At 40.9% G+C, this 24,551-nt stretch overlaps 1 protein-coding gene across 1 annotated transcript in view; it reads left to right on the forward strand.

Moving 5' to 3' along the window:
• The first annotated feature begins 659 nt into the window (after positions 1 to 659).
• SLC38A1 (solute carrier family 38 member 1) overlaps positions 660 to 24,551 on the forward strand; it is an 87,801-nt gene continuing 63,909 nt past the window's right edge. The window contains exons 1-2 of the mRNA XM_073554243.1: positions 660 to 886; positions 19,085 to 19,275. Coding sequence (XP_073410344.1) covers positions 19,157 to 19,275 — 119 coding nt within the window. The 5' untranslated portion in view covers positions 660 to 886; positions 19,085 to 19,156. The remainder of the gene's footprint in view (positions 887 to 19,084; positions 19,276 to 24,551) is intronic.

Here is a 24,551-nt window from a genome sequence, read left to right on the forward strand (position 1 = left end):
TCCTGTGCATATGTCAAACTCAACTGTCAAGCATTTTAAGCTGTTTTTGTCTTTTTTACAGTGCTATTCTTTTTTAGTTTAGAGGTTGTTTTCCTGGGGATGAAAAGCAATAAAATAATTACATATTTCAATAAACATACAGCTTTGTTCCTATGTTGCCAGTAGACAAATTAGATTATTTTGCAGTTTAAGGAAATTATCTTCACTGCATAAAAACTCAAGTATGGCATGTATAAATTACTTTATATGTAACTAAATACTAAAAAATCTAAAAATGGTTTATGATTGAAGTAGACAATTTAGAGAAAAGAAAGACTTTCCATGTGGCTATATACATACCCGATGCGTCAGCACACTGCAACTAATGAACACATGAACTCCAATATGCTGTAAACGTTAAACGCATAGGGTACACTGGGGAAAATAAGTATTTGATACGCTTTCGATTTTGGAAATTTTCCCTCCTACAAAGAATGGAGAGGTCTGTAATTTTTATTATAGGTAAACTCCAACTGCGAGAGACAGGATCTAAAAATAAAAAAAAGCAGAAAATCACATTGTATGATTTTTACAGAATTAATTTGGCCCTATTCTTTCGTTCTCTTTTTCAGATTCAGATTCTTAAGGTGGACCTAATCCTGTTCAGTGTAGCTACCAGTATGGGGAGCTCTAATAAGCAGGCAGGCAGGATGCTTCATCTTACACTCACACATGCTGCACACTAGTCTGATGCAATCCTTTGTCTCTTCAGTAGAGTGCACATATTCACTTGGCCGGCTGCTCCTACTCATCTCCCCATCCAGGTCAGATTGTGATACAGGAATCTACCTTTGGATGTACTGCCCGGTCATCCCTATCGGACCAGCTGCACTGCTCCAGGACCCAGGTAACACCCATTCTCACCATGCTTTCACCCTCAACATCCATGTGCCTAAATGTCTCGACCTTGTTCTTAGTGCCTAGCGACATGTACCTTCTTGTGCTCAGACCATATATATTAAACTGATTAGATACATATTTAACTTTCCGTGGCTGCAAATATAATAAGGCGGCAAGTCATGATGTGCGGTGTTTAAGCCTTGTTGTCAGCTCTGTGGATACAGCAGCACGCTTAAATCCCATGAATGTTCTATTGAATGGATGCTGGAAGGAGCTGTCCTTCACTGAATCATTGCAGGGCACCAGGACTGGTGCTGTCACTGGACGCGTCCTTCATAAATTGTGTATTCTAGACCGTCATTGAACTAAATTTCTTGCATTTCCTTTCATTTCCGCCCATTTCCCTCCATTTTAGAGGCGTTCAATAAGCACATATGTAAGGCTTATACAATAGGATTATATCAAGTGACCTAGAACATAGACAGTCACGTTGTGATGTCTGAGGCTTTAGACACAAAATGATGACATACATCATAAAGGGAAAAGTCCTCATCCTCTGATATAGCCTAAACATACAATGACATGTTAATGGATGGAGGGTAATTTATTTCATTCATTGGAGGAACATAAGGAAGCTGCATGTGGCTATGACGAGCGCTGCCCTTAACAATGTGCTGCTCTCACATGATATTGTGCAGTCAAAATGTATTCATTACGGTTGGAGGTGAGACTGACGTCACAAGCCCGATGCCACAAATATACTCGTCCCCCCAGGCATTTGTCACATAATTCCCTTCAGACAGCATCATGGTAGCAGCTGGGTATTCAGCAGCATTCTTCACTTATTTTCTATTTTCTACCAAATCACCAATAATTTAAAGGGGAAATTCCATTTACTGAATGACTGCTAGGAAGTGACGTTTGAGGAAGAAGGCAAGTTTTTAGCCACCATAATCCTCTCAGATCACGCAGTATAAAATAAGCTACAGATCTGTAAGCAAAGGAAGAACAGGCAGAAGGCTTTGTATAGTGTCTAACAATATTCACATGTAAAGTAATATATGTAAAAAAAAATACAACTAGCTGTGAGAAAAAATTGGGGCACATTTATTATCAAAGGTGAGACACTTTTGTGGCATAAGTTGTGTTAAATTTTTTTGTTGTTTCTGACATGCACTACACTTTTAAAAAGTGTCTACACAAAACTGTCTGTGTGTGTGTCTATGCTTGTGTGTGTTTATGTGTGTGTCTGTGTGTGTGTGTGTGTGTGTGTGTGTGACTGCCTGTGTTTGTCAGTGTTGGTCTGTGTTTGTGTGTGTGTCTGTCTGTGTTTGTGTATGTGTGTGTATTTATGTGTGACTGACTGCCTGTGCTTTTGCGTGTTTAGTGTGTCTCTGTGTTTGTGTGTGTGTTAGTGTCTGTGCATGTGTGTGTTTATGTGTGTGTGGGTATGACTGCCTGTGTTTGTCTGTGTCGGTCTGTGTCTGTGTGTGTGTCTGTCTGTGCTTGTGTGTGTGTGTGTCTATGCTTGTGTATGTTTATGTGTGTGTGTGTGTGTGTGTGTGACTGCCTGTGTTTGTCTGTGTTTGTGTGTGTGTCTGTCTGTATTTGTGTGTTTGTGTATGTGTGTATTTAGTGTGATTGCCTGTGTTTGTCTGTGTCGGTCTGTGTCTGTGTGTGTGTCTGTCTGTGCTTGTGTGTGTGTGTGTGTGTGTGTCTATGCTTGTGTATGTTTATGTGTGTGTGTGTGTATGACTGCCTGTGTTTGTCTGTGTTTGTGTGTGTGTCTGTCTGTATTTGTGTGTTTGTGTATGTGTGTATTTAGTGTGACTGCCTGTGTTTTTGCGTGTTTATATGTGTGTGTCTGTCTGTAACTGTGCTAGTGTGTCTCTGTGTTTGTGTGTGTGTTAGTGTCTGTGCATGTGTATGTTTATGTGTGTGTGGCTATGACTGCCTGTGTTTGTCTGTGTCAGTCTGTGTCTGTGTGTGTGTCTGTCTGTGCTTGTGTGTTTGTGTGTGTCTATGCTTGTGTGTGTTTAAGTGTGTGTGAGTGTGTGTATGACTGCCTGTGTTTGTGTGTGTGTGTGTTTGTGTATGTGTGTATTTAGTGTGACTGCCTGTGTTTTTGTGTGTTTATATGTGTTTGTGTGTGTGTGTCTGTCTGTAACTGTGCTAGTGTGTCTCTGTGTTTGTGTGTGTGTTAGTGTCTATGCATGTGTATGTGTGTAAGTGTGTGTATATATACTGTATGTGTGGGTGTGATTTTTAATGCTAGTTATAAAAATTGTGGTTATTGGAGCTGCACACCTATTTAGCTACAAATAGGCAGATCTAACCATATGTACAGTCATGGCTGAAAATGTTGGCACTCTTGAAATTTTTCCAGAAAATGAAGTATTTCTCACAGAAAATTATTGTTGTTACACATGTTTTGTTATACACAAGTTTACTCTCTTTGTATGCATTGAAACAACACAAAAACAGAGATAAAAGACAAATTGGACATCATTTCACACAAACCCCCAAAAATGGGATGAACAAAATCGTTGGCACCTTTAACTTAATATTTGCTTGCACACCCTTTGGAATAAATTACTGCAATCAATTGCTTCCTATAACCATCAACAAGCTTCTTGCACCTCTCAAATGGAATTTTGGATCGCTCTGGAACAAACTGCTCCATTTCTCTCATATTTGAAGGGTGTCTTCTCCCAACAGAAATCTCTCCATAAGTGTTCAATGGGATTTAGATCCAGACTCATTGCTGGCCACTTCAGAACTCTCCAGAGCTTTGTTTAGACAGGTGTGTGAGGTGTTCTGGAGTTTGTTCTTCCTACCTCTCCATCAATGGGATCAGGTCTGGCTGTAGCTTTAGACAAAACAGGAGACCTTGAGCCCTGGTTAACAGGTTCAGCTTTGTAGACTGTGAGCCCTCGCGGGCAGGGTCCCCTCTCCTTATGTACTTGTGTGTCCCTTGTCTTACACATGCTTATTATACTTGTCTATATTTCCCCTTTTCACATGTAAAGCGCCATGGAATAAATGGCGCTATATAAATGCATAATAATAATACTGTGCAATTTGGTTAAACATGTGTTGTGAACTCATTTTCTGGTCTGCCTCTGGTTTCTGGCGAGGGAGCTGGTTGTGCTGACAGAGGAGTTGTGAGTTCTCTTTCCAGGCTCCTTCTGGTGGTGGCAGGAGTTAATGAAGCTGATCTAATTAACAGAGACCTGCCACCTGATAATGAGAAAGAGGATTGGACATCTGGAGTCTCAGACTGGATTTAAGACAGTCGACTCCCTATTCCCATGCTGGTGATTTTTTCCTGCCTCCTGAGGTCTTAGTTTCCAGCTCAGTTCCTGCCTTCTCAAGCTAAGTTGTTCTCTTCTTGTGTTCCCATTTGATTTGGTTTGGTCTATTCAGTTTTTTGTGTGGTCAGCCAGCCCCGGCTGGGGCTGTCCTGAATTTCCACTCTTATGTCATTGTATGTGCTAGTTTACTTTTTGTCCCTTATTAGATTGGCCTCTTCTTGCTCTGTTCTCAGAATATGCCAGAGTGCTGATATAGTGGGAGAAGTCTAATGACTTCAGGGTATTTTTTGCTATCAGAAGTGTTGGACATTTTTGCAGGGCTTTTTGGCGTGATTGCAGACAGTATCGTTTGCTCAGCCTATTTTCCTACCCGTGTTTGTGCTTTCATCTTGTCTCACCGTCAATACATGTGTGGGGGCTATCTATTCCTTTGGGATCTGCTCTGGGGCAGTTTAGTTTTCCCCTTTTCTTGCTTTAGGTTTATTTAGTCCTGCAGCTGTGACAAGGTGTCTAGAATCATCGTAGGCACGCTCCACGGCTGCTGTTAGTTGTGTGGTTAGGATCAGGGGTCTGCAATCCGTGTAGTTACCAACCTCTCTGGTTTTCTGTAACTTGGCTTGGTCTTGTTTTCCTCCTCGGTGACCCATTCATAACAGAATCACCAGCCATACCGCAGATTCTAGGGTACTCAAAAGCAGGAAAGAATTGTTAAAAAAAAAAAAAGAATTTTTTTTTTTATATGTACAGTATTTTTTCCTCTTTTTCTCTGAGGCCGTGGGAGGATTTTTTCTCTAATGGAAATTAAGCAATTGTCTGATCGTGTGGAGCAGCTCGCTGCTGAAGTGCGGGGAATTTCCGCCTATCTCACTTAGTCACATGCTGTTGAACCAAAGATCCCTACTCCTGATGCGTTTTCTGGAGATCGGTCTAAATTATTGAATTTTAAGAATAATTGTAAATAATTTCTTGCCTTGAAGCCGAACTCATCGGGGAGCTCTGTGCAGCAGGTTAAAATTGTCATCTCCTTGCTGCGCGGCGATCCCCAGAATTGGGCCTTTTCTCTGACACCTGGAAATCCTATTCTGACTAATGTGGATGCATTTTTTCAAGCCTTGGGGTTGTTGTATGATGAACCTAATGCTGTTGATCAAACTGAGAAAACCCTGTTGGCATTGAAGCAGGGTCAGGATTCTGCAGAATTATACTGTCAAAAATTCCAAAAGTGGGCGGTCCTTACTACATGAAATGATGGTGCATTGGCAGCTCTCTTTCGGAAGGGTTTATCAGAGACCATAAAAGATGTTATGGTGGGATTTCCTGTTCCCTCTGGTCTTGATGATTCTATGTCATTAGCCATTCAAGTTGATCGGCGTTTACGTGAACGTAAAACTACACGAGAGGCGTTGCCACCTTTTGAACAAACGTCTGAACCTATGCAATGTGATAGGGTTTTGTCTAGGGCGCAACGTCAGGAGTTTAGAAGGCGTAATAAGCTGTGTTTTTCTGTGGAGACGCCTCTCATACTATTTCTGTCTGCCCTAAACGAGAGAAACGTTTTGCACACACATTTGCTGTGGGCAGTGTACAACCTAAGTTTCTTTTAGCAATTACTCTGATCTGCTCCTTATCCACATTTTCCGCTAATGCTTTTGTAGATTCAGGAGCAGCTTTGAATCTGATGGATTTGGACTTTGCTAAACGTTGTGGTTTTCCTATGATACCTCTGCAGACGCCTATTCCTTTGAGGGGTATTGATGCTACTTCTTTGTCGGAGAATAAACCTCAGTTTTGGACCCAGGTGATAATGCGAGTTGCCCCAGTCCACCAGGAAAATTGTAAATTTTTGGTGCTGCACAATTTGCATGATACTATTGTTCTGGGTTTTCCCTGGTTGCAAACTCATAATCCAGTCTTGGATTGGAAATCTGTGTCTGTGGTGAGTTGGGGTTGTCAGTGTGTTCTTAGGGACAATCCTGTTTTCTCCACCTCTCCTCAGTCTCATGGTATTCCTGATTATTTGGCTGATTTTTCTGATGTATTTAGTGAGAGTAAGTCTGCGTCTTTGCCTCCTCATAGGAGTTATGACTGTGCAATTGAGTTGATGCCTGGGTGTAAATTTCCCAAGGGTCTGATTTTCAACTTATCAGTACCCGAACATGATGCTATGCGATCCTATATTAAGGAGTCATTGGAGAAGGGTCATATTAGACCATCCTCTTCACCCTTAGGTGCTGGGGGTTTTTTGTGGCCAAGAAAGATGGTTCATTAAGACCTTGTATTGACTATTGCTCCCTTAACAAGATGACGGTTAAATATCAGTACCCGTTACTCCTGATGTCTGATTTATTCTCCAGAGTTAAAAGTGCCTGCTGGTTTATTAAGCTTGACTTCAGGGGGGCGTATAATCTTATTTGCATCAAGCATGGGGATGAATGAAAGACGGCGTTTAATACTCCGGAGGAACATTTTGAGTACCTGGTGATGCCTTTTGGGCTCACTAATGCCCCTTCTGTCTTCCAATCCTTTATCAATGATATTTTCTGGGACTTTGTGGATAAGTTTTTGATCATCTATCTGGATGATATTTTGATCTTTTCCAGTGATTGGGATTCTCATGTGGACAATGTCCGGACTGTGTTCCGGATTTTGAGGAAGAATTCCTTGTTTGTTAAGGGATCGAAATGCCTCTTTGGTGTACAGAGGATTTCATTTTTGGGATTTATTTTCTCTCCGTCAACTATTGAAATGGACCCGGCCAAGGTACAGGCCATTTATGATTGGGTTCAGCCCACTTCTTTGAAGGCTCTCAAGAAGTTTTTGGGTTTTGCTAATTTCTATCGTAAATTTATAGGTAATTTTTCTGGTATTGTCAAACCACTGACTGATCTGACCAAGAAGGGTGCTGATGTGCTGAATTGGTCTCCAGAGGATGTCTTGGCATTTCAGGAGCTTAAGCGGAGATTCACTTCTGCTCCGGTTTTACGACAACCTGATGTCTCACTTCCATTTCAGGTGGAGGTAGATGCTTCTGAGATTGGTGCATGAGCTCTTTTGTCCCAAAAATATCCTGTGACTTCTAAAATGAATCCCAGTGCCTTCTTTTCTCGAAAGTTCTCCCCATCTGAATGCAACTATGACGTGGGGAATCGGGAATTGTTGGCCATGAAAAGGGCATTTGAAGAGTGGAGACATTGGTTGGAGGGAGCTAGACATCAAGTTGTGGTCCTCACCGACCACAAGAATTTGATTTATCTGGAGTCGGCCAAACGCTTGAATCCTAGACAGGCTAGGTGGGCCTTGTTTTTCACGCATTTTAATTTTGTGGTATCTTTTCTTCCTGGCACTAAGAATGTTAAGGCAGACGCCCTTTCTAGGAGTTTCTTTGCTGATTCTCTTATTGTGACTGAGCCTACTACCATCCTAGGTGAGGGGGTAGTTCTTTCTGCCATTTCGCCCGATTTGAGATGCGCCCTGGAGGAATTTCAGGAGGATAAACCTGAGCATTGTCCTATGGGAAAATTGTATGTTCCTGACCAGTGGAGGAAGAGAGTGATGTCTGAAGTTCATTGCTCTGCATTGGCTGGTCATCCAGGTATTTTTGGTACCAGAGATTTGGTGAGTTGGTCTTTTTGGTGGCCTGCCTTATCTCGTGATGTCAGGAATCTTGTGCAGTAGTGTAATGACAAAAAAATTTTTTTTATGAAACCATGTGCAATGGAGGAACTTTTCTGGGTTATTTAAGAATAAGTATTGCTTTTTTTTGTTTTTTAAAAAAAAGTTCCCCCTTTCATTGAAATGAAATAAGGCAAAAATTGTTTTTTCCCCCCAAAAAAGGACATGCAATTTTGCATTATTGAAACGATAATAGTAATAGTAATAACTAAGCAACTTTTATTATTCGTTTTTTAACAAATACGGTATAAAACAGTTAATTATAAGTACAATATGTACAAAAGAAGTGTTTTTTCAAAATTATTTTTTCCTATGAATTTTAGATTCAAAAATTCAATTTGTTTCGATTTCGCATGTAGTTCCTCCATCAGTTTTACAGCACGTTCAGCATTTTGGTTAGATCTGGGAATGTCAATTAATGACTCCTCGACCAACCAGTGCGCCTTCAAACACTTAATTGCCTTCTTCTTCTGCCTTCGCCGTTTCTCGCTGTTGAATAGAAAACTGAAGTTTCCAAGAATTTGGCAGTTCGTTGGCATCCGCATGAGATTGGAGAGCTTTTCAACATATGGAATACTTGGATCCCTTTTATGATGAGAATAGGAGGGCAGATTCCTCGTCCAGATAGACCTGTTTGCCTTTACACTGTTGCTGGAATTTCTAGAAGACATTTTCTGAATGACCTGTCCTGCACTTCTTGATCGTAAAACTTGAAGCTTTGCACTGAAAATGAAAAGATAATACTAAATTACAAAATATTTTAAAATATTCCAGAATGTTCTAGATGTGAATAAAATACCACTTTTTGTTACAACTTAGAAAGATATTTTCTTTATAGATTTAAATTAAAACGCGAAAAATCTTTTTTTTGAAAATTTTGAAATGAAAAAGAGGGGGAACTTTTTTGAATATTTTACAAATTTGATGATACTAATGTCATTTGTATGGAATTATCCCACCAATGTTAGGGGTTTCATTTTCGTTTTGCAAAATTTTTAAAATAGTCATCACCCTATTGTGCAGTCCTGTGGGACTTGTTCTCGGTCTAAACCCTGTTCTCGTTCTAGTGGGTTGTTGATGCCCCTGCCGGTGCCCAAGAGGCCATGGACCCATATCTCAATGGATTTTATTTCTGATCTTCCTGTCTCTCAGAGAATGACTGTTATCTGGGTGATTTGTGATAGATTTTCTAAGATGGTCCATCTTCTACCACTCCCAAAGTTGCCATCTTCCTCAGAGTTGGTGCCCTTGTTTTTACAACAGGTGGTTTGGTTGCATGGGATTCCTGAGAACATTGTGTCGGACAGAGGAATCCAGTTTGTTTCCAGATTCTGGAAAGCCTTTTGTTCCAATCTGGGAATTCAGTTATCTTTCTCCTCTGCGTTTCTTCCTCAGACCAATGGGCAGACTGAGAGAACAAAGAAGACTTTGAAGTACTATTTGAGATGTTTTATATCTGCTGATCAGGATGACTAGGTCTCATTTTTGCCCTTGGCCGAATTTGTTCTAAACAATAGAGCTAGTTCCGCCTCTTTGATGTCACCCTTTTTCTGTAACTTTGTGTTTCATCCTCGATTTTCTTCAGGGCAAGTGGAATCTTCAGCCTGCCCAGGTGTGGACACTGTGGTAGAGAGAATGCAGCAGATTTGGGACCAAGTGGTGGATAAGTTGTCACTCTCTCAGGAAAAGGCCCAGCAGTTTTCCAACCGGCATAGGACCATTGGTCCCCAGTTTAAAGTGGGTGATATGGTTTGGTTGTCGTCATAGAATATCTCTATGAAGGTTGCGTCTCCAAAGTTCAAGCCAAGATTTATTGGACCTTATAAGATTTTGGAGATTCTTAATCCTGTTTCTTTTCGATTGGCTCTTCCAGTTACGTTTAAGATCCATAACGTATTTCACAAATCTCTGCTGAAGAGGTTTGTTGAGCCAGTAGTTCCTATGGCAGCACCTCCTGACCCTGTATTGGTTAAAGGCAATGTGGAATATGAGGTAGAGAAAATATTGGATTCTCGTTTGGCTAGACGAAGACTCCAGTATTTGGTCAAATGGAGGGGTTATGGCCAGGAGGATAATTCTTGGGTCTCTGCCTCTGACATTCATGCCAATAGATTGGTTCGTGCTTTTCACCGGGCCTATCCTGATCGGCCTGGTGGCGTGGATGAGGGTTAGGCGACCCCTCCTCAAGGGGGGTATTGTTGTGAACTCATTTTCTGGTCTGCCTCTGGTTGTGCTGACAGAGGAGTTGTGAGTTCTCTTTCCGGGCTCCCTCTGGTGGTGACAGGAGGTAATGAAGCTGATCTAATTAACAGAGACCTGCCACCTGATAATGAGGATGAGGATTGGACATCTGGAGTCTCAGACTGGATTTAAGATAGCCGACTCCCTATTCCCATGCTGGTGATTTTTTCCTGCCTCCTGAGGTCTTAGTTTCCAGCTCAGTTCCTGCGTTCTCAAGCTAAGTTGTTCTCTGCTTGTGTTCCCATTTGATTTGGTTTGGTCTATTCAGTTTTTTGTGTGGTCAGCCAGCCCCGGCTGGGGCTGTCCTGAATTTCCACTCTTATGTCATTGTATGTGCTAGTTTGCTTTTTGTCCCTTATTGTATTGGCCTCTTTTTGCTCTGTTCTCTAAATATGCCAGAGTGCTGATATAGTGGGAGAAGTCTAGTGACTTCAGGGTATTTTTTGCTATCAGAAGTGTTGGAAATTTTGCAGGGTTTTTTGGCGTGATTGCAGACAGTATCTTTCCTTTCCTGTCCTTTCTAGTTAGTGTGGGCCCCATTGTTTGCTCAGCCTATTTTCCTACCTGAGTTTGTGCTTTCATCTTGTCTCACCATCAATACATGTGTGGGGGCTATCTATTCCTTTGGGGTCTGCTCTGGGGCAGTTTAGATTTCCCCTTTTCTTGCTTTAGGCTTATTTAGTCCTCCGGCTGTGACGAGGCATCTAGAATCATCGTAGGTACGCTTCACGACTGCTGTTAGTTGTGTGGTTAGGATCAGGGGTCTGCAATCCACATAGTCACCAACCTCTCTGGTTTTCTGTGACTTGGCTTGGTCTTGTTTTCCTCCTTGGTGACCCATTCATAACACACATGGCTACAGCATACAGAATAAGACAGAATCCCATTTTAGTGATGTTCCCTTTGTTTCCTGGCCTGTGTCATGCCAGATTCAGACTCTGTTCACACTGGGGAGTCTAATGTGCAGTCTTAGTCTGGTTACACACTAGCGTTTGTGTCCACAGTGTAGGGCTGCGTACTTCTTCCCTTAAGATCCATCTACTTCTGCATGCATCCTGAGTACCTATATTTAACATTGTGTACACAGGGACATGTTTCTTTCGGAGGGCACATCAAAATGACGCACGGGAATGCATCCGCATACAGCACATGTCCCTGCGTACACAATGTTAAATATAGGTATGCAGGATGCATGCGGAAGTAGGCGGATCTTAAGGGAAGAAGTACGCAGCCCAACGTAGCAGACACAAGCGCTAGTGTGTAACCGGCCTTAGACCTTCCTGTTGCTCAGCCTAAGATTGGGTGTTGGCGGTGGTTTGTTCCCTGATATTCAGCTTTGCAGGAGTTAACTTTTTGATTAGTTTCAATTGAATGCTGAGGCTGCTGGGAATGTTTTATTCCTTTAAGTATGGCTCAGAACATTCCTGGATGCCGACTATAGCATTTGCATGTCTCTTGCATACCGGTCCTGTGTTGGAGTGCTGTTGATACTCAAATCTCTATTTTGGAGTTTGGTGTCGTACACTTTGTTGTTTTTTCCCTATTTGTATTGTGTTCCCCTCACACACATATAGTGTCGTCCTAATAGTTTGCTTTATGATGCAGTTTATTTTATCCCTGACAATCTTTATCTGTGGTTTCCATTACGGTTCACCTCCTGGGGTAAGGGTTGGGGGTTTAGTTGTACATGAGATAGGGACAGGTTGGTGACTCAGGCCTCCCTACCATCAAGGGTACCCATGAGTTAAGGAAAGACAGGGCTCCCCTAGCCTGAGGGGTAGTTCAGGGGCCCAGGTTCCAAATCTCCTGTTTTCCCATTGCTTCCTGGGGGTAAGGCTCAGCATGTGGGTATAGTGGTCTCATTAAGTGGGGACCCACAAGCGTAGGCTTTTTTGAATCAGTGGACATTTTTTTTTCGGCACTCTGCCTAATCTATAATGATCCAAGATTCGTTCTCTTGTTCAGTGGAATCAGCCAGCCGAGGATAATTGTGTCAAATTTCGCCGCTGGTCTGTGGATACTCAGTGGAACGAACCTGCGCTCTTAGGAGTAAGTTTTTGCAGGGGGTTTCTGAGAGGATCAAGCAGGTTTTGGTGATGTATGACATTCCCGCATCTCTGGAGGTTGCTATAGTCCGTATTGACCGCCATTCTCATCAAAGGTTTCTGGGGACCAAATCAGTATGGGAGGAGGCAGCAACATTAATAGCAACTCCGGAGACCTCCGTAGAGCCAATGCAGATCGCTGGGACGTCACATGAGAATTAAAAGCCCTTTATCCCTCAAAAAGTAGGGGTCTGTTTTTTTCTGGGGCCCCTGAGTTAAGGATAGACAGGGCTCCCCTAGCCTGAGGGGCAGTTCAGGAGCCAGGTTCCTCATGTCCTGTTTTCCCATTGCTTCCTGTGACAGCCTGTCAGTCTTCGTCTCCATTCTGTCCAACTTGTCCCTAGACTAACTGTCCTACCCAGCCCTAGGGACCCTCCTTCTGACTAAACAGCTTCCTTGAGGATCCCCATCCTTCCCTTCCTCTTTGACAAGGCCAACATTTTCTTCACAGGGGTACAGAGGCATGACACTAATACCTCTTCTGGACCTTAGGCCTAAGACTGTCCTGGCCTCCAGACGAAACTTCAGATGTGTCCTTGTGTCCTCATGCTGTGCGGAGACTTGGCATTGACAGAACTTTCTTGCCTTTGTTGCATCTAGTTTTCTTGGAACCTGTTAGCACTGTAATTTCTAGCTTTGCTCCCATTCACTCACACCTGACTCCAGTCTGTGCTCTAATGTACTGTGTAGTGCAAGCTAAATTCCTATACCTAATATGGTTCCCCTAGTGGACAGACCTCCCGCATTCCCAGGGACAGCCTTCAAGCAAAGCCTAGAGGAGAACCGAGACACAAAACCGGCCATAGGAATACAATTAAACATTTTATCACACAAAAGAGCATATTAAAACTGCAAAGATCATTATGAAACCCCTTGTCTTCATCGACCCTTCAACCCCCTGCAGGACCATCGCCTAATTTTAGGGTTAACTTTCACAGCAGTGAACAGTGATTATCCTACATATCGTTTCCAAGAGCACTAACAAATAGTGTTATGTATTTTTTACCATTGATTTTTTTTTTATATAATTTATATTTTACAATAGATTTATAATATGCTTTGTTGTAAATGTACAATGCATTTTTTTAAATAAAAAGTACATGGACACATTATAGGCTATAGCCTATGGCTCTTTTAGCATTTTGATGGTCTGACGATGTGCAGAGAAAAAAAACAACGGACTTGTGTCCTACTTTGGTCTGATCTGTGGACTAAACTCATCCACTTTAATTAATGAGTCTGCTCTTCATATGGATAGAGCACAAATGATATATATATATCAAACATTAAAATAGAGCCTTACCCTAGTCATGGTTTTAAAGGGTTTGTCGCCTCAAAATCTATTGATGACCTAAGATAGGTCATCGATAGCAGATCGGAGGAGTTTGGAAACTGGCACCCCCACCCACCAATCAGCTGTTACAAGCAAGGCACAGCTTCATTCAATATGTAGTAACTGTTGTTAGGTTCTTTAGAATAAGACCCGTTCTACACCATACAGCAGCTCCATTCAAAGTGCTTACATCTGGTCTCCACCAGAGCTTATAACAGCTGATCCGTGGTGGTGGCGGGTGTCATCCCCTCCAAACCAACACTGATCTAATATTGATGACATGCTGGACTATTAGAAGGAAAGAAGACATAGGCTATTCATACACTGATCTGCCTGTGCTCTAGAGTGCTTGCCTTCTAGTGGCTCTGCAGAGTTCCCTGATAATCCCAGTATCTGGAAAGGGAAATACATTGGGAGAGATATGCATGACATTTATATTTTTGCTGTCCAGGGTTCCTATTTGTCTGGGAAAAGTTCACATCTTGTCTGTCTTTACTGGAATTATACTAATTGATTGTGATTGCCTGCAATTTAAGGTTTGATGAACGTCTATTCACAGGTCTACAAAAAATATTTTTGTAATCATCACAGATGACTTTGTGCTTTTCTGAATCATCTTTTTGTCCTGATTTCAAAAATTTATATAGTTTTTCTGTAGCTCGTATAGTTTCCATGGAGCATCATCATTATTATAAGGTATAGGATATATATTGGCGACATTAAGAAAACAGTAATCTACATATCAGAAAAAATGATTCACCTTACAAATCAATTTTTATTGAACCAAAATAATTTCACATGCAAAATAGAAACCAAAATATGAGCAGAAATTAAAAGTGCTTGACATTAGATTGTCATTGATGCAATTTTTCAGGGTTGACCCTATAAAACCTATATAACATCCAACAGTAATCTGCCATCATTGAGTCATTCCAAAAACCCTGGTAGCAGTGTTCCATTACTTTAATGTCCTGGTGAAACCACTATCCTTGTTTATCTCTTACATCCCCAAGATTTTGAGGGAAGAAATCTAAATGTGAATGCAAAAATTGAATTTTCAGAGACATGCGACATCCAAGACTCTGGTATGCATTTAGCAGTTCTTCAACACCTTCAACATATTCTAGAGCTTTTTGTTTTCCTAACAAGTTTTCAGAGACCCACTTGAAGCTTTTCCAAGATCTCAATTCCTTATCATTTAGAGTTCCTTCCAACACATCTTCTCTCATAAGCTCTCTGATCTGAGGACCAAAAAATACCCCTTACTTCAGGTTTGCTGATGAAAAGCTGGAGAATTTCTGTGAAATGTACTGGAACCCTTGTGAATTTGTTTTTGTCATGGCTTTCATGAAGTTTTTAATCAATCCCAACTTTATATGTAGTGGAGGAAGAAAGATTTTTTTTGGAGCAACTAAAGGATTATGCTGAACATTGTCTCTACCTGGAGCATAGATGTTTCTCTGTCCCCAATCACGACGAACACAATGCTCTGCTGTATTTCTACTGTCCCATAAATACAAGACGCAACAATATTTTGTGAAACCTCCTTGCATTCCCATTAGCAGACCAATCACTTTCAAATCTCCACAGATATTCCATCGATGATGCTTATATTGTATAGCATCCAAAACAACTGACAGATTTTATTAACTTTCCTTTAGATGGCATCAGTGAGCAATAGGGATTGATGGTTTCATATTTCCATTGTGAAGCAATACTGCTTTCAACTTCTCTGGGATGAGTCAATAAACAATCACCAATCTGCAACAAAATACTCTTGATTCAGTTCTTCAAAGAAGCCATTCACATTGTTACATTACACCATTGGTCCATCAACTGTGAAAAATTGTGTTAAAGCGCTACTTCTGTTTTGGTAATAACACACTTTGACATCATCATGAAGAAGATTCTTCTGTTTCAACCTAGATGCAAGAAATTCAGCTTTATCTTTTGACAATGAAAGGTCTCTGATGAGATCATTTAATTCATGTTGAGTAAAGCGTTCTGTCTGCTTGGCTGTTCCATCAGGTACATATTCATCTTGACTTGAGGTATTCATGTCTTCGCCAGTAGCTTCAGCTCCATAGTCTTCATACTCTACTTCATTTTCATCCAATCCAGACAATGGTGGTACAGGAACTGGCAAGGTACCATCATGTGGAACTGGCCTAATCGTAGATTCAAGTTCAGGGTAATTAATCTTATGTTTGTTCTTTGTAGGAAAGCTCTTCAGTTTGACAACACAAAAGTAGCTGTCATCACTATGATTTTTGTGTTCTCTCCAAATCATGGGAACAGCAAATGGTATAGCCACTCTCCTCATATTCACCTAGTCACGAAGACCATTTAAACAACTTGAGCATATCACATGAGGGGCCCAGCTTTTGTCTTGATCACCAAGTGAACACTTAAAGTACATCTGGCACATCTTTTTAATATCATGAGTGACTGAATGTACTTGGCCTTTTGGTGTAAGAGAACCACAAACATAGCACAATCTGTCAGATGATTGATACACTGTTGGGGCATTTTCCTCCTTTAAATCAGATCAAACAGAAAAGTAAATTCAGTTCAATGGTGGTGACAAACTAAAAAAAATGCGATGAGCCGACCGACTATATGAAGATATTTCCCCAGAGATGACAGAGGCAGCTTGTATTTAGAACTGATTTTACTGGAGATAATCTGGTAGATAACTATATACAGTTGTGAGGTAAACGGATGAGCCTATTCCATACAGATGAACATTTGCAGACAGGCAGTTTCTCAGTGTGATATTGGCTGCTTTCAGGTTCTCTCTCTGTGGAGACCCTCACTCAGTTACACCTCAGTGGCTGAGCTGTTTTCTTCCCTCTGAGGAGACTTGCCCCCCCAGAAATGCAGTGAAAATCCTCTCACAATGGCGGCTGTCCGCTGCCTTCCCTTCTATCTCCCTGTGGCAGGGCTCAGATCCCTGTAGAGGCCTGTCTCCTGTCAGAGTCTCACATACCAGTCCTTGCTGCCATCACCATCCTTTTCTGACTGACTCAAATATTACCGACTCATAACAGTTAGCTACCCCCCATAACATGTGACTTTCCGAGAAGCAGTCATTGGTTGACTGTACTGTCAATACTCCTTCCCATAAAACTCACTTAAACCTTTACTGATGTTGTCCCTGTAAGAAAATTCACAATTAAGTAAGACAAGCAAAGAAATGGGAATAACATAGGAAAAACCACACACATTGAAAATGCAGAAATAAAGTAATAACAAAAATACTTCTATCTCAGAAACTTTGCGATAGAGTAAAACTCAGCATACCGTATTTTTGGAATCAGCACATAAAACTTCATAAAACAGACATATTACTTTGCTGATGATTTTTTTGTGTTGACCAGTGTTATTGATTGACTTGCATGTTTTACGCATTAATGATATTGTGATAGCATTGTAAATCGTTTATTCAAATTTTTTTGTCAGAATTTCTTGCATGTTGCATGTGTAGATATCAGACATGTCCACATTTAGCTTTTTACTGTTTTTTCTAAGTGATGCATTAGCTCAATTAATGATGGCTCCACTGGCAGACACAGATAGAAAAGGGCCTCTTTGCAAGAACAATGTTGCATGCACACCGCTCAGTATATGAATTCAATACAAAGGAAACATGAGTTCTTGTTGGAATCCTGGGAAATCTTACTCAGGGCGACCATTATTTATTTCTTCACAGTAGAGGGGAGTTACCATAACGGTTTACAGGCACATAGCTATGACACAGTTCTTAGCTGACGTTGATCACAGGGGTTTTATTCAAGCTTCTTTTCATCACACATTTCTCTTCATATAATGCTTCATCAACATATATGAAAGCCTTTTCACAGATAACTTCTCTTCACACACAGTGTCTTAACCTAAGCAAAACTGTACCTTGCTCTTGCAGTGAGATAGGGTGAGAAGGGGATGAGTCCGGTGCTGTAGCTCTATTACTTCTATCTTGAGGTAATAAAGATATTTTGGGCTGTCCTGACCTGCTTCTATGATTACAGCAATCTCTTTTCAGGAAGAACTGGTCTATACAGCTTGACTGATTTCAGTCTGGTAGGAGACTCTCTAGCACACACCTTACTCTTGGATGTCCAGGACACAATAACAATTTTCCCAGTATCACCTGGGGCTTAGCTAACCACTCCCTGTCTTTTATAACCATTTTAACCTTTATGGTTGCTGGACAATTCTAAATCAACAGTGCGGGTTCTATCTGTCACAACAATATAGAGACCCTTTTCAGTCTAATAGCTCCTCATAATGCACATTTCCATCTGCTTTGGAGGTAAAAATGGGTATCCTTATCTCTTGGTCCTCTTGCACCAATGATATGTCCACCCTTGCATGGCTGTATTCCTGTATCTCAAGTATATTCATTGTGTAAATTAGTATCATAACTAAATACCATATTTCTCTAAGCATCCTGTATGGGTTTAGAAAAGACTAGGGAAAGGGCATCATAACCGCATACTAAAAGCATTCCATACTCCTTGGTAAAGACTTTATTAAGGATTCATTGTTATGTTATGCTTTCATATTTTTTATGCACAAGTCTGATATCATGTAAGAATTTTTTTCCTAGTTGTTTTTGATTGTTTCCACAAAATTGCCGTAGTCATTCCAAAACCAGTACTTTTTTTTTGTCTATTGGATACATTGACCGCAATTGATCGAGATCTTGGTGTTGGAGTCACATGGCTCTTAATGAGTGATGAGCGTCTGACGAGTGGCATGCATCACTGTGCAACACACCACAAATCACATTCCACGTTGGGATCGGAGTATGATTTCTGGTATTGTAACACCGCAGCTCGTCATAAATTAGATTAACTATGGCATTGAACCGGTTTTCTAGCTGCATCCCACCCTAGTCATGGCTGACAAAGATTGCTCAATCACACGCTGGTCTTCCGCTACATACATACAATGTTCCCTTTGCAGCGTAGTGGGCTAACTAGATTACTACACTTTCCCTAAACAATAATATACATATAGGAGCATAACGCACATAACATTATTTGCAAAGTAAGACATTCAGAATCGGGACGTGTTCAGGGCATTAAACCGTTTCTGTGACCCCTTACACACTGACGTCATTACAGCAATGTTTTGTAAAGTATTGGGCATGTAGAAATCAGATATGATCCCTCGTTTACTCGAAAGCTAGGGTTGGGAGATTTTCATGCATATTCAACCAATCTCACCAAGATTGTCATGTTTCAAAGACTTACCTATCTGTATGGCCACTTTTACTAGAATAATACCATAATAAATCTAATAGGCATTAAAGGCAAGTTTCCCATACACCATAAATACATTTATCACTCACTTGGCTATAGAATGTGGTTATGTGTCTGAAATAAGAAAATGTAGCTTGCGACCCGCAAAAGGGTTGATACAAATGATGGTAATTTAGATAAAGCTGTAGGTGATATATAAACAATGGAAAATAAATAAATTAATATTTGATACATATTGTGGTTCCTTATTGCTGTCAGTTTTTTCTCTTAAAGGTTATCCACCAAGCATACCCAAAGAAAAATATATATTGAGTAAAAGCTAGCAACTGGTAAGAAGGGGTTAAAATGCCGTTCAAAAATGGCTTGGAATTAACGGAATTGCAGAATATGAACACTCCGGAGGATGACAACATTAGCAATGATTCCAATGAGCTCATTGAAGCAGATGGCAATCGTATCAGCAGGTTAGTCATTTTCCCTGTTACAATCTATGGATCACTGATTACAAGGTGTATTGCCGTGTTACAGATCATGACTACATGATATCTTACTTTGAGTGTTGTATCCTCATTACTGAATTTGCCTAGCAAAATTGAAGGATATAGATTTGATTGTTTTTTCTCATTACGCCGTTTAATGATTGAATTAATTCTTTTTATATATTGATAGATCGGGCGTTTCTGGATGTGGCAATACCAAATATGTGTATTTTTAATTTTTTTTAATTGTTTTATTTTAAATGGGGTAAATGGGAGGTGATTCAAACTTTTATATTTTTAAATTTTTTAAATATTTTGAAAAGCTTTTTTTTTTTTTAATTTTCACTTGCTTCAATAGTCTCCATGGGAGACTAGAAGCTGCAGTATTAGAGGATTTTAACTCTATTTATCATGCAGGTTAATAATATATCTGTAGATAATGTTTTTGGACATAACAGGTTCCCTTTAAAATCAATGTGCTGTAGATGGCATAGGGGTAGTTTATGAAGACAGGTGTTCCTATAAAAAAAGTATTGAGAACATTTAATAAATAAATAAATCAGACAGATAACCTAAAGGCAGTGGTAACAAAAATACATTTTTTTTTCAAAATAATAACACCAGATAATGCCGCAATTGAATTTATACATGACCTAGCATAACTCTATATTTTTTCTGTGTACCAATGAAGGTGAAGGATCTGGTACCATGGGGGGGCAATAGTCTTGCTGTCTTAGAAGAGGACAAAAGTATTATTAATATCAAATGGTAGGTGATAGGCCCTGTTACAAATTTTACATTGGTGCATTGGATATGCAAATTACCTTGTGCAGGTGTCTCTTTTTTTTTTCTAGAAAAAAACAGAATAAGACTATAGTTTTAGAAAGCTATAAGGCTCGATCTTTGAGGTTTAAAGAGTAACTGTCTTTTTAGTTATTTCATAAATCCATAGGACACATGAATATGAGAAACTTTGTAATTTTTCAAAGAAATCTGCTTCTTTCTGCTCCTGACTGAGCTTCCATTCTTAAACGGGTTTTCCAATCTCCAAGACCTTATCCCAATATTCAGTAGGTGTAATAATAATATTTGCAAATAACTCCAATTAGAAATGTAGTATAGTTTTTCTGATTTGCTATGTCACTTTCCACATGTGCAGGCATTACAGGACCTTAGGTATCCTTGGTTATGACCACTGATATAGTGACAGTTAGCTAGATGCTACTGGTTGGTGTCATGATCCAGGTCAGGGTTTGCGTTCTGCTTTTCTTTCCCCAGTCTGGTCATGTGGGGGTTAACCTTCTCTGCCTCTCTCTGGTATGGGGGTGGCTACTTATCGGTGCTGCCGCTGATAGTTCATGTCAGTGATAGTTCCGGTCTTCGGCTAGAGCAGCTGACCCAGTAAACTCAGTGTGTGTCCTCTGTTTCCTGACTACCCAAGTTAGTGTTGTCCTGTTCCCTATATCCTACTTAGCGTGTGTCCGTATGACTGTTCCCCGCAGTGTATGTCCTGGTTTGTACTCTGACCTGCCCGGTTTGTCTTCTGTGTCTGCTTTTACTGGTCCTGTCTGGCTCCGACCTGTCGGTGTGTTTCTGACTGTGCTCCCATCTCACCCCATTGATACCGCGCTCCCGACTTGCTTTTTGACCCTTTTGCTTGCCTCAGACTCTGCTCTTGTCTTCTTCTCTGGTACTGCGTTTTCAGCTCTTAACAACTCGGCGTGTTCAACATCTCTACTGCCCTCTAACAGTGTTGGCTCCATTACTGCAGGTTCTTGCTTACGTTGAGCTTCTGTTATCCTCACTTCCTTGCCCTCTGGTAGTTGTACCTAGAATAACGTCCCAGTTACCAACGACAGTAGGAACAATGGATACTTAAGGTCCTGTAATGCCTGCACATGAGGAAAGAGACATTTCAAATCAGAAAACTATACTACATTTATAATTGGAGATATTTGCTAATATTATTATTACACCTACTACATGTTGGGATAACATGGTAATACCCCATTTAAGATTTTCAATTCTCAGGTAAAATCTGTGATAAATACAGATTTACTCTTTACTGGGATAGGAGATGACACTTGGTGTTCATAATGTTCTATGGAGAACTGTAATTGTCATTTCAAGAGAAATTTCAGCAGAATGTTGGTTGCTGCCTTTAATTCCTCCTCTCCTCTCCATACAACTTTAAAACCACCAGCTGCCATCTCCTACCTTAGGAAAAGTAAAAATCTGTCCTCAGTGGACACAGATTTTAAAGCCTGGATCACTCATGTGAGAAACTCGGACGAGTCTCGCATGCTAATACCCGGCACTGCCGCTGGCACTCAGGAGCAGAGCATGCGACTGAATGTATTGCTATGCGGCCGCACGCTCCGCTCCCGAGTGTCGGCGGCAGTGCCGGGTATTAAGATGTGAGACTCGTCCGAGTTTCTCGCATGTGTGATCCCGGCCTTAGAGTAAAATATCAGTCCAGGAAGAGAAAGAAGCAGATTTCTCTGATAAGATATTACAAAGTTTCTTACATTAATGTGTCCTATTCATTTCTGAAATAAATATTGAAATGACTCTTACTCTTTAAGACAATTTCATTTAGCTTTAATTCTGTACAGAAACCTAGTCATTGCAGTCTGAAGAAATCTCCTAGCTCTTTATCACCATAGTATCTGCTCAGCATAATATTTTGTAACAATTTATGGGATCAAAACCACTTATTAGACATCTCATACAATGGTGATGGTGCTGATTTTAGAAAATGTCAAATTATGCATGTGGTGAATGGATATGGACTTGGAGACGCAACAATGTCAGTAAAAATGTTCCTATTTCTGAAGACCAAACATTTCAATAATAAATGCATTATTGTCTCTAATAACAGGAGCTATATATGGTTATATGGAGACTTGTAGTAGGATGAGTAACAGGTATAAAGGAAATATACTGTACATAACCTATGCCCTCATTGTGATACTAGAGTCTCAGCCAAAACAGAAGGTTAATTAATGTCTGGCTTCTTATGCTGGTCACTAGGTAAGAAGATTTCTTAATCTGATCCCGGTCATCCTGCTGTACAGGATTTGTCAGTGCCGGTTTTCAACTGTGACAACAAAGTGCATAGTAGACACATGCAGTATACAGATCAGTGTCTACCATCCTGCCTGTTAAGGGGGCTTTACACATAGCGATATCGCTAGCGATATCGCTAAAGCGTCACCGATTTTGTGACGCAGCAGCAATATCGCTAGCGATATCGCTAAAGCGTCACCGATTTTGTGACACAGCAGCAATATCGCTAGCGATATCGCAACATGTGACACTCACCTCCGACTGGCCCCCCCGCTGGCTATCGCTGATTTCGCGAGATCGGCCTGGTCCATTTCTCGTTGTTGGCTTCGTGCTGACGCCGACGAGCGAGCCATGGACGCGGGCGGAAGACGGTCATCATCGCCGCGTCTGAAAGGTGAGTATCAAAAGTATAGGAGTAACCCCGGCACACTAATAACATGAAAGTAAAGTCTTCTCAACGACAGTCTTTAATTGTTGTGATTTTATTGATTGTGAAAAAAAAGGGTGGTGTTACAATCCAAAAAAGGGTGGTGTTACAATCCAACGTTTCAGCTCTACATCTCGAGCTTTCATCAGGGATATGACTAGATCCTTGGTTTTGAGGTGTGTGTATAAGTGGTATAGGTTTGCCTTTGTAATCCAGCTGCTGGAACGGTACCTATAGTAACCACGATGTGTAGGGTCACTTCTGGCCTCCTCCACACCTGACTAGATTTAGGACACAAGGACGGGAGTCACGTGCTGACCCTACACATCGTGGTTACTATAGGTACCGTTCCAGCAGCTGGATTACAAAGGCAAACCTATACCACTTATACACACACCTCAAAACCAAGGATCTAGTCATATCCCTGATGAAAGCTCGAGATGTAGAGCTGAAACGTTGGATTGTAACACCACCCTTTTTTGGATTGTAACACCACCCTTTTTTTTCACAATCAATAAAATCACAACAATTAAAGACTGTCGTTGAGAAGACTTTACTTTCATGTTATTAGTGTGCCGGGGTTACTCCTATACTTTAGTCTTGTTTTTTCCCAGAGCACCTAAGTTGGGGTTTGAGCCTGTCATATCTACTTTTTATTTATGAAAGGTGAGTATCGACCGCCGACCGCTGCTGCATCGCTGGTGAGATCTGCCTGTTTGGCAGCTCACTAGCGATCATTTAGTGATGCACCAGCGATCCTGACCGGGTCATATCGTGGTCGGGATCGCTAGTGCATCGCTAAATGTAACGGGACCTTTACTTTTCATGGGGAGTTTTAGATACAACCATTTTGGGTGTGCTTTCTTAAAATAATAAATTATTTATGGGAACCACAGTATCAGTATATGAAGAACAAATTATGAAAATATGTTGAAGTGTTCAGACACAAAGCCCTCTCTCCACGCACACACACACCCACACACACAAACAAGATGACTGTTGTACTAAGATGGTTCGGTCAATCGTTTGCCAAGCTGCTATCTTGACCATCTCTCCCATACACAGGGTTGTGCTGTCTGTGTTCTTTAGAGAGCAGTCACCAGATATGTCTGGTGGTGGCTTATCTTTGGGAGAACAAGAGAATTGGTAGACTGAATTTGGAGATGTCGGTTCTTTATCCCTCTCGACAATCAATTTTCCAGGGTTTCCATACCCATTTTACTGAGGTAGAACCTATCATTTTCTGTGCGACTAACTGACAGTAGTCTAATGTGTATGGAAGGTACTGAGTTGTGACTGGGGCATGGAAGAATGGAGTAAAAGGTATTAGGGACACTGCTATGGTCTAAAAAGTAGCAATGTTAGGCTACAGTACTTTTTAAACCCTTCCTGTCATCTGTTGTACATGTACCACACATTTCAGTGCAAATGTATGGCATGGGCTCAAACCCATAGGATGCCGACTGTGTCATACAGATGGAATCTGCCTGTAACAGTAGTGATCAGAGCTAAGCACTGGATCAAGGAAATGCTGTAGATATAGTATATCTTGACTTCAGCAAAGCATTTGACAAAGTCTCTCATACAATCCTTATTGAAAAAATGACTAAGTATGGAATGGACAAGGCAACTGTTAGGTGGATTCATAACTGGCTTAGTGATCGGACCCAAAGAGTGGTCGTAAATGGCTGCACATCCAGTTGGAAGAATGTCTCAAGTGGGGTACCACAGGGCTCTGTCCTGGGCCCTGTATTGTTCAACATCT

The sequence above is a fragment of the Dendrobates tinctorius genome, unplaced genomic scaffold (assembly GCF_039654945.1).
Source record: "Dendrobates tinctorius isolate UK_male_01 unplaced genomic scaffold, ASM3965494v1 ptg000209l, whole genome shotgun sequence".
Taxonomy (NCBI): Eukaryota; Metazoa; Chordata; class Amphibia; order Anura; family Dendrobatidae; genus Dendrobates; species Dendrobates tinctorius.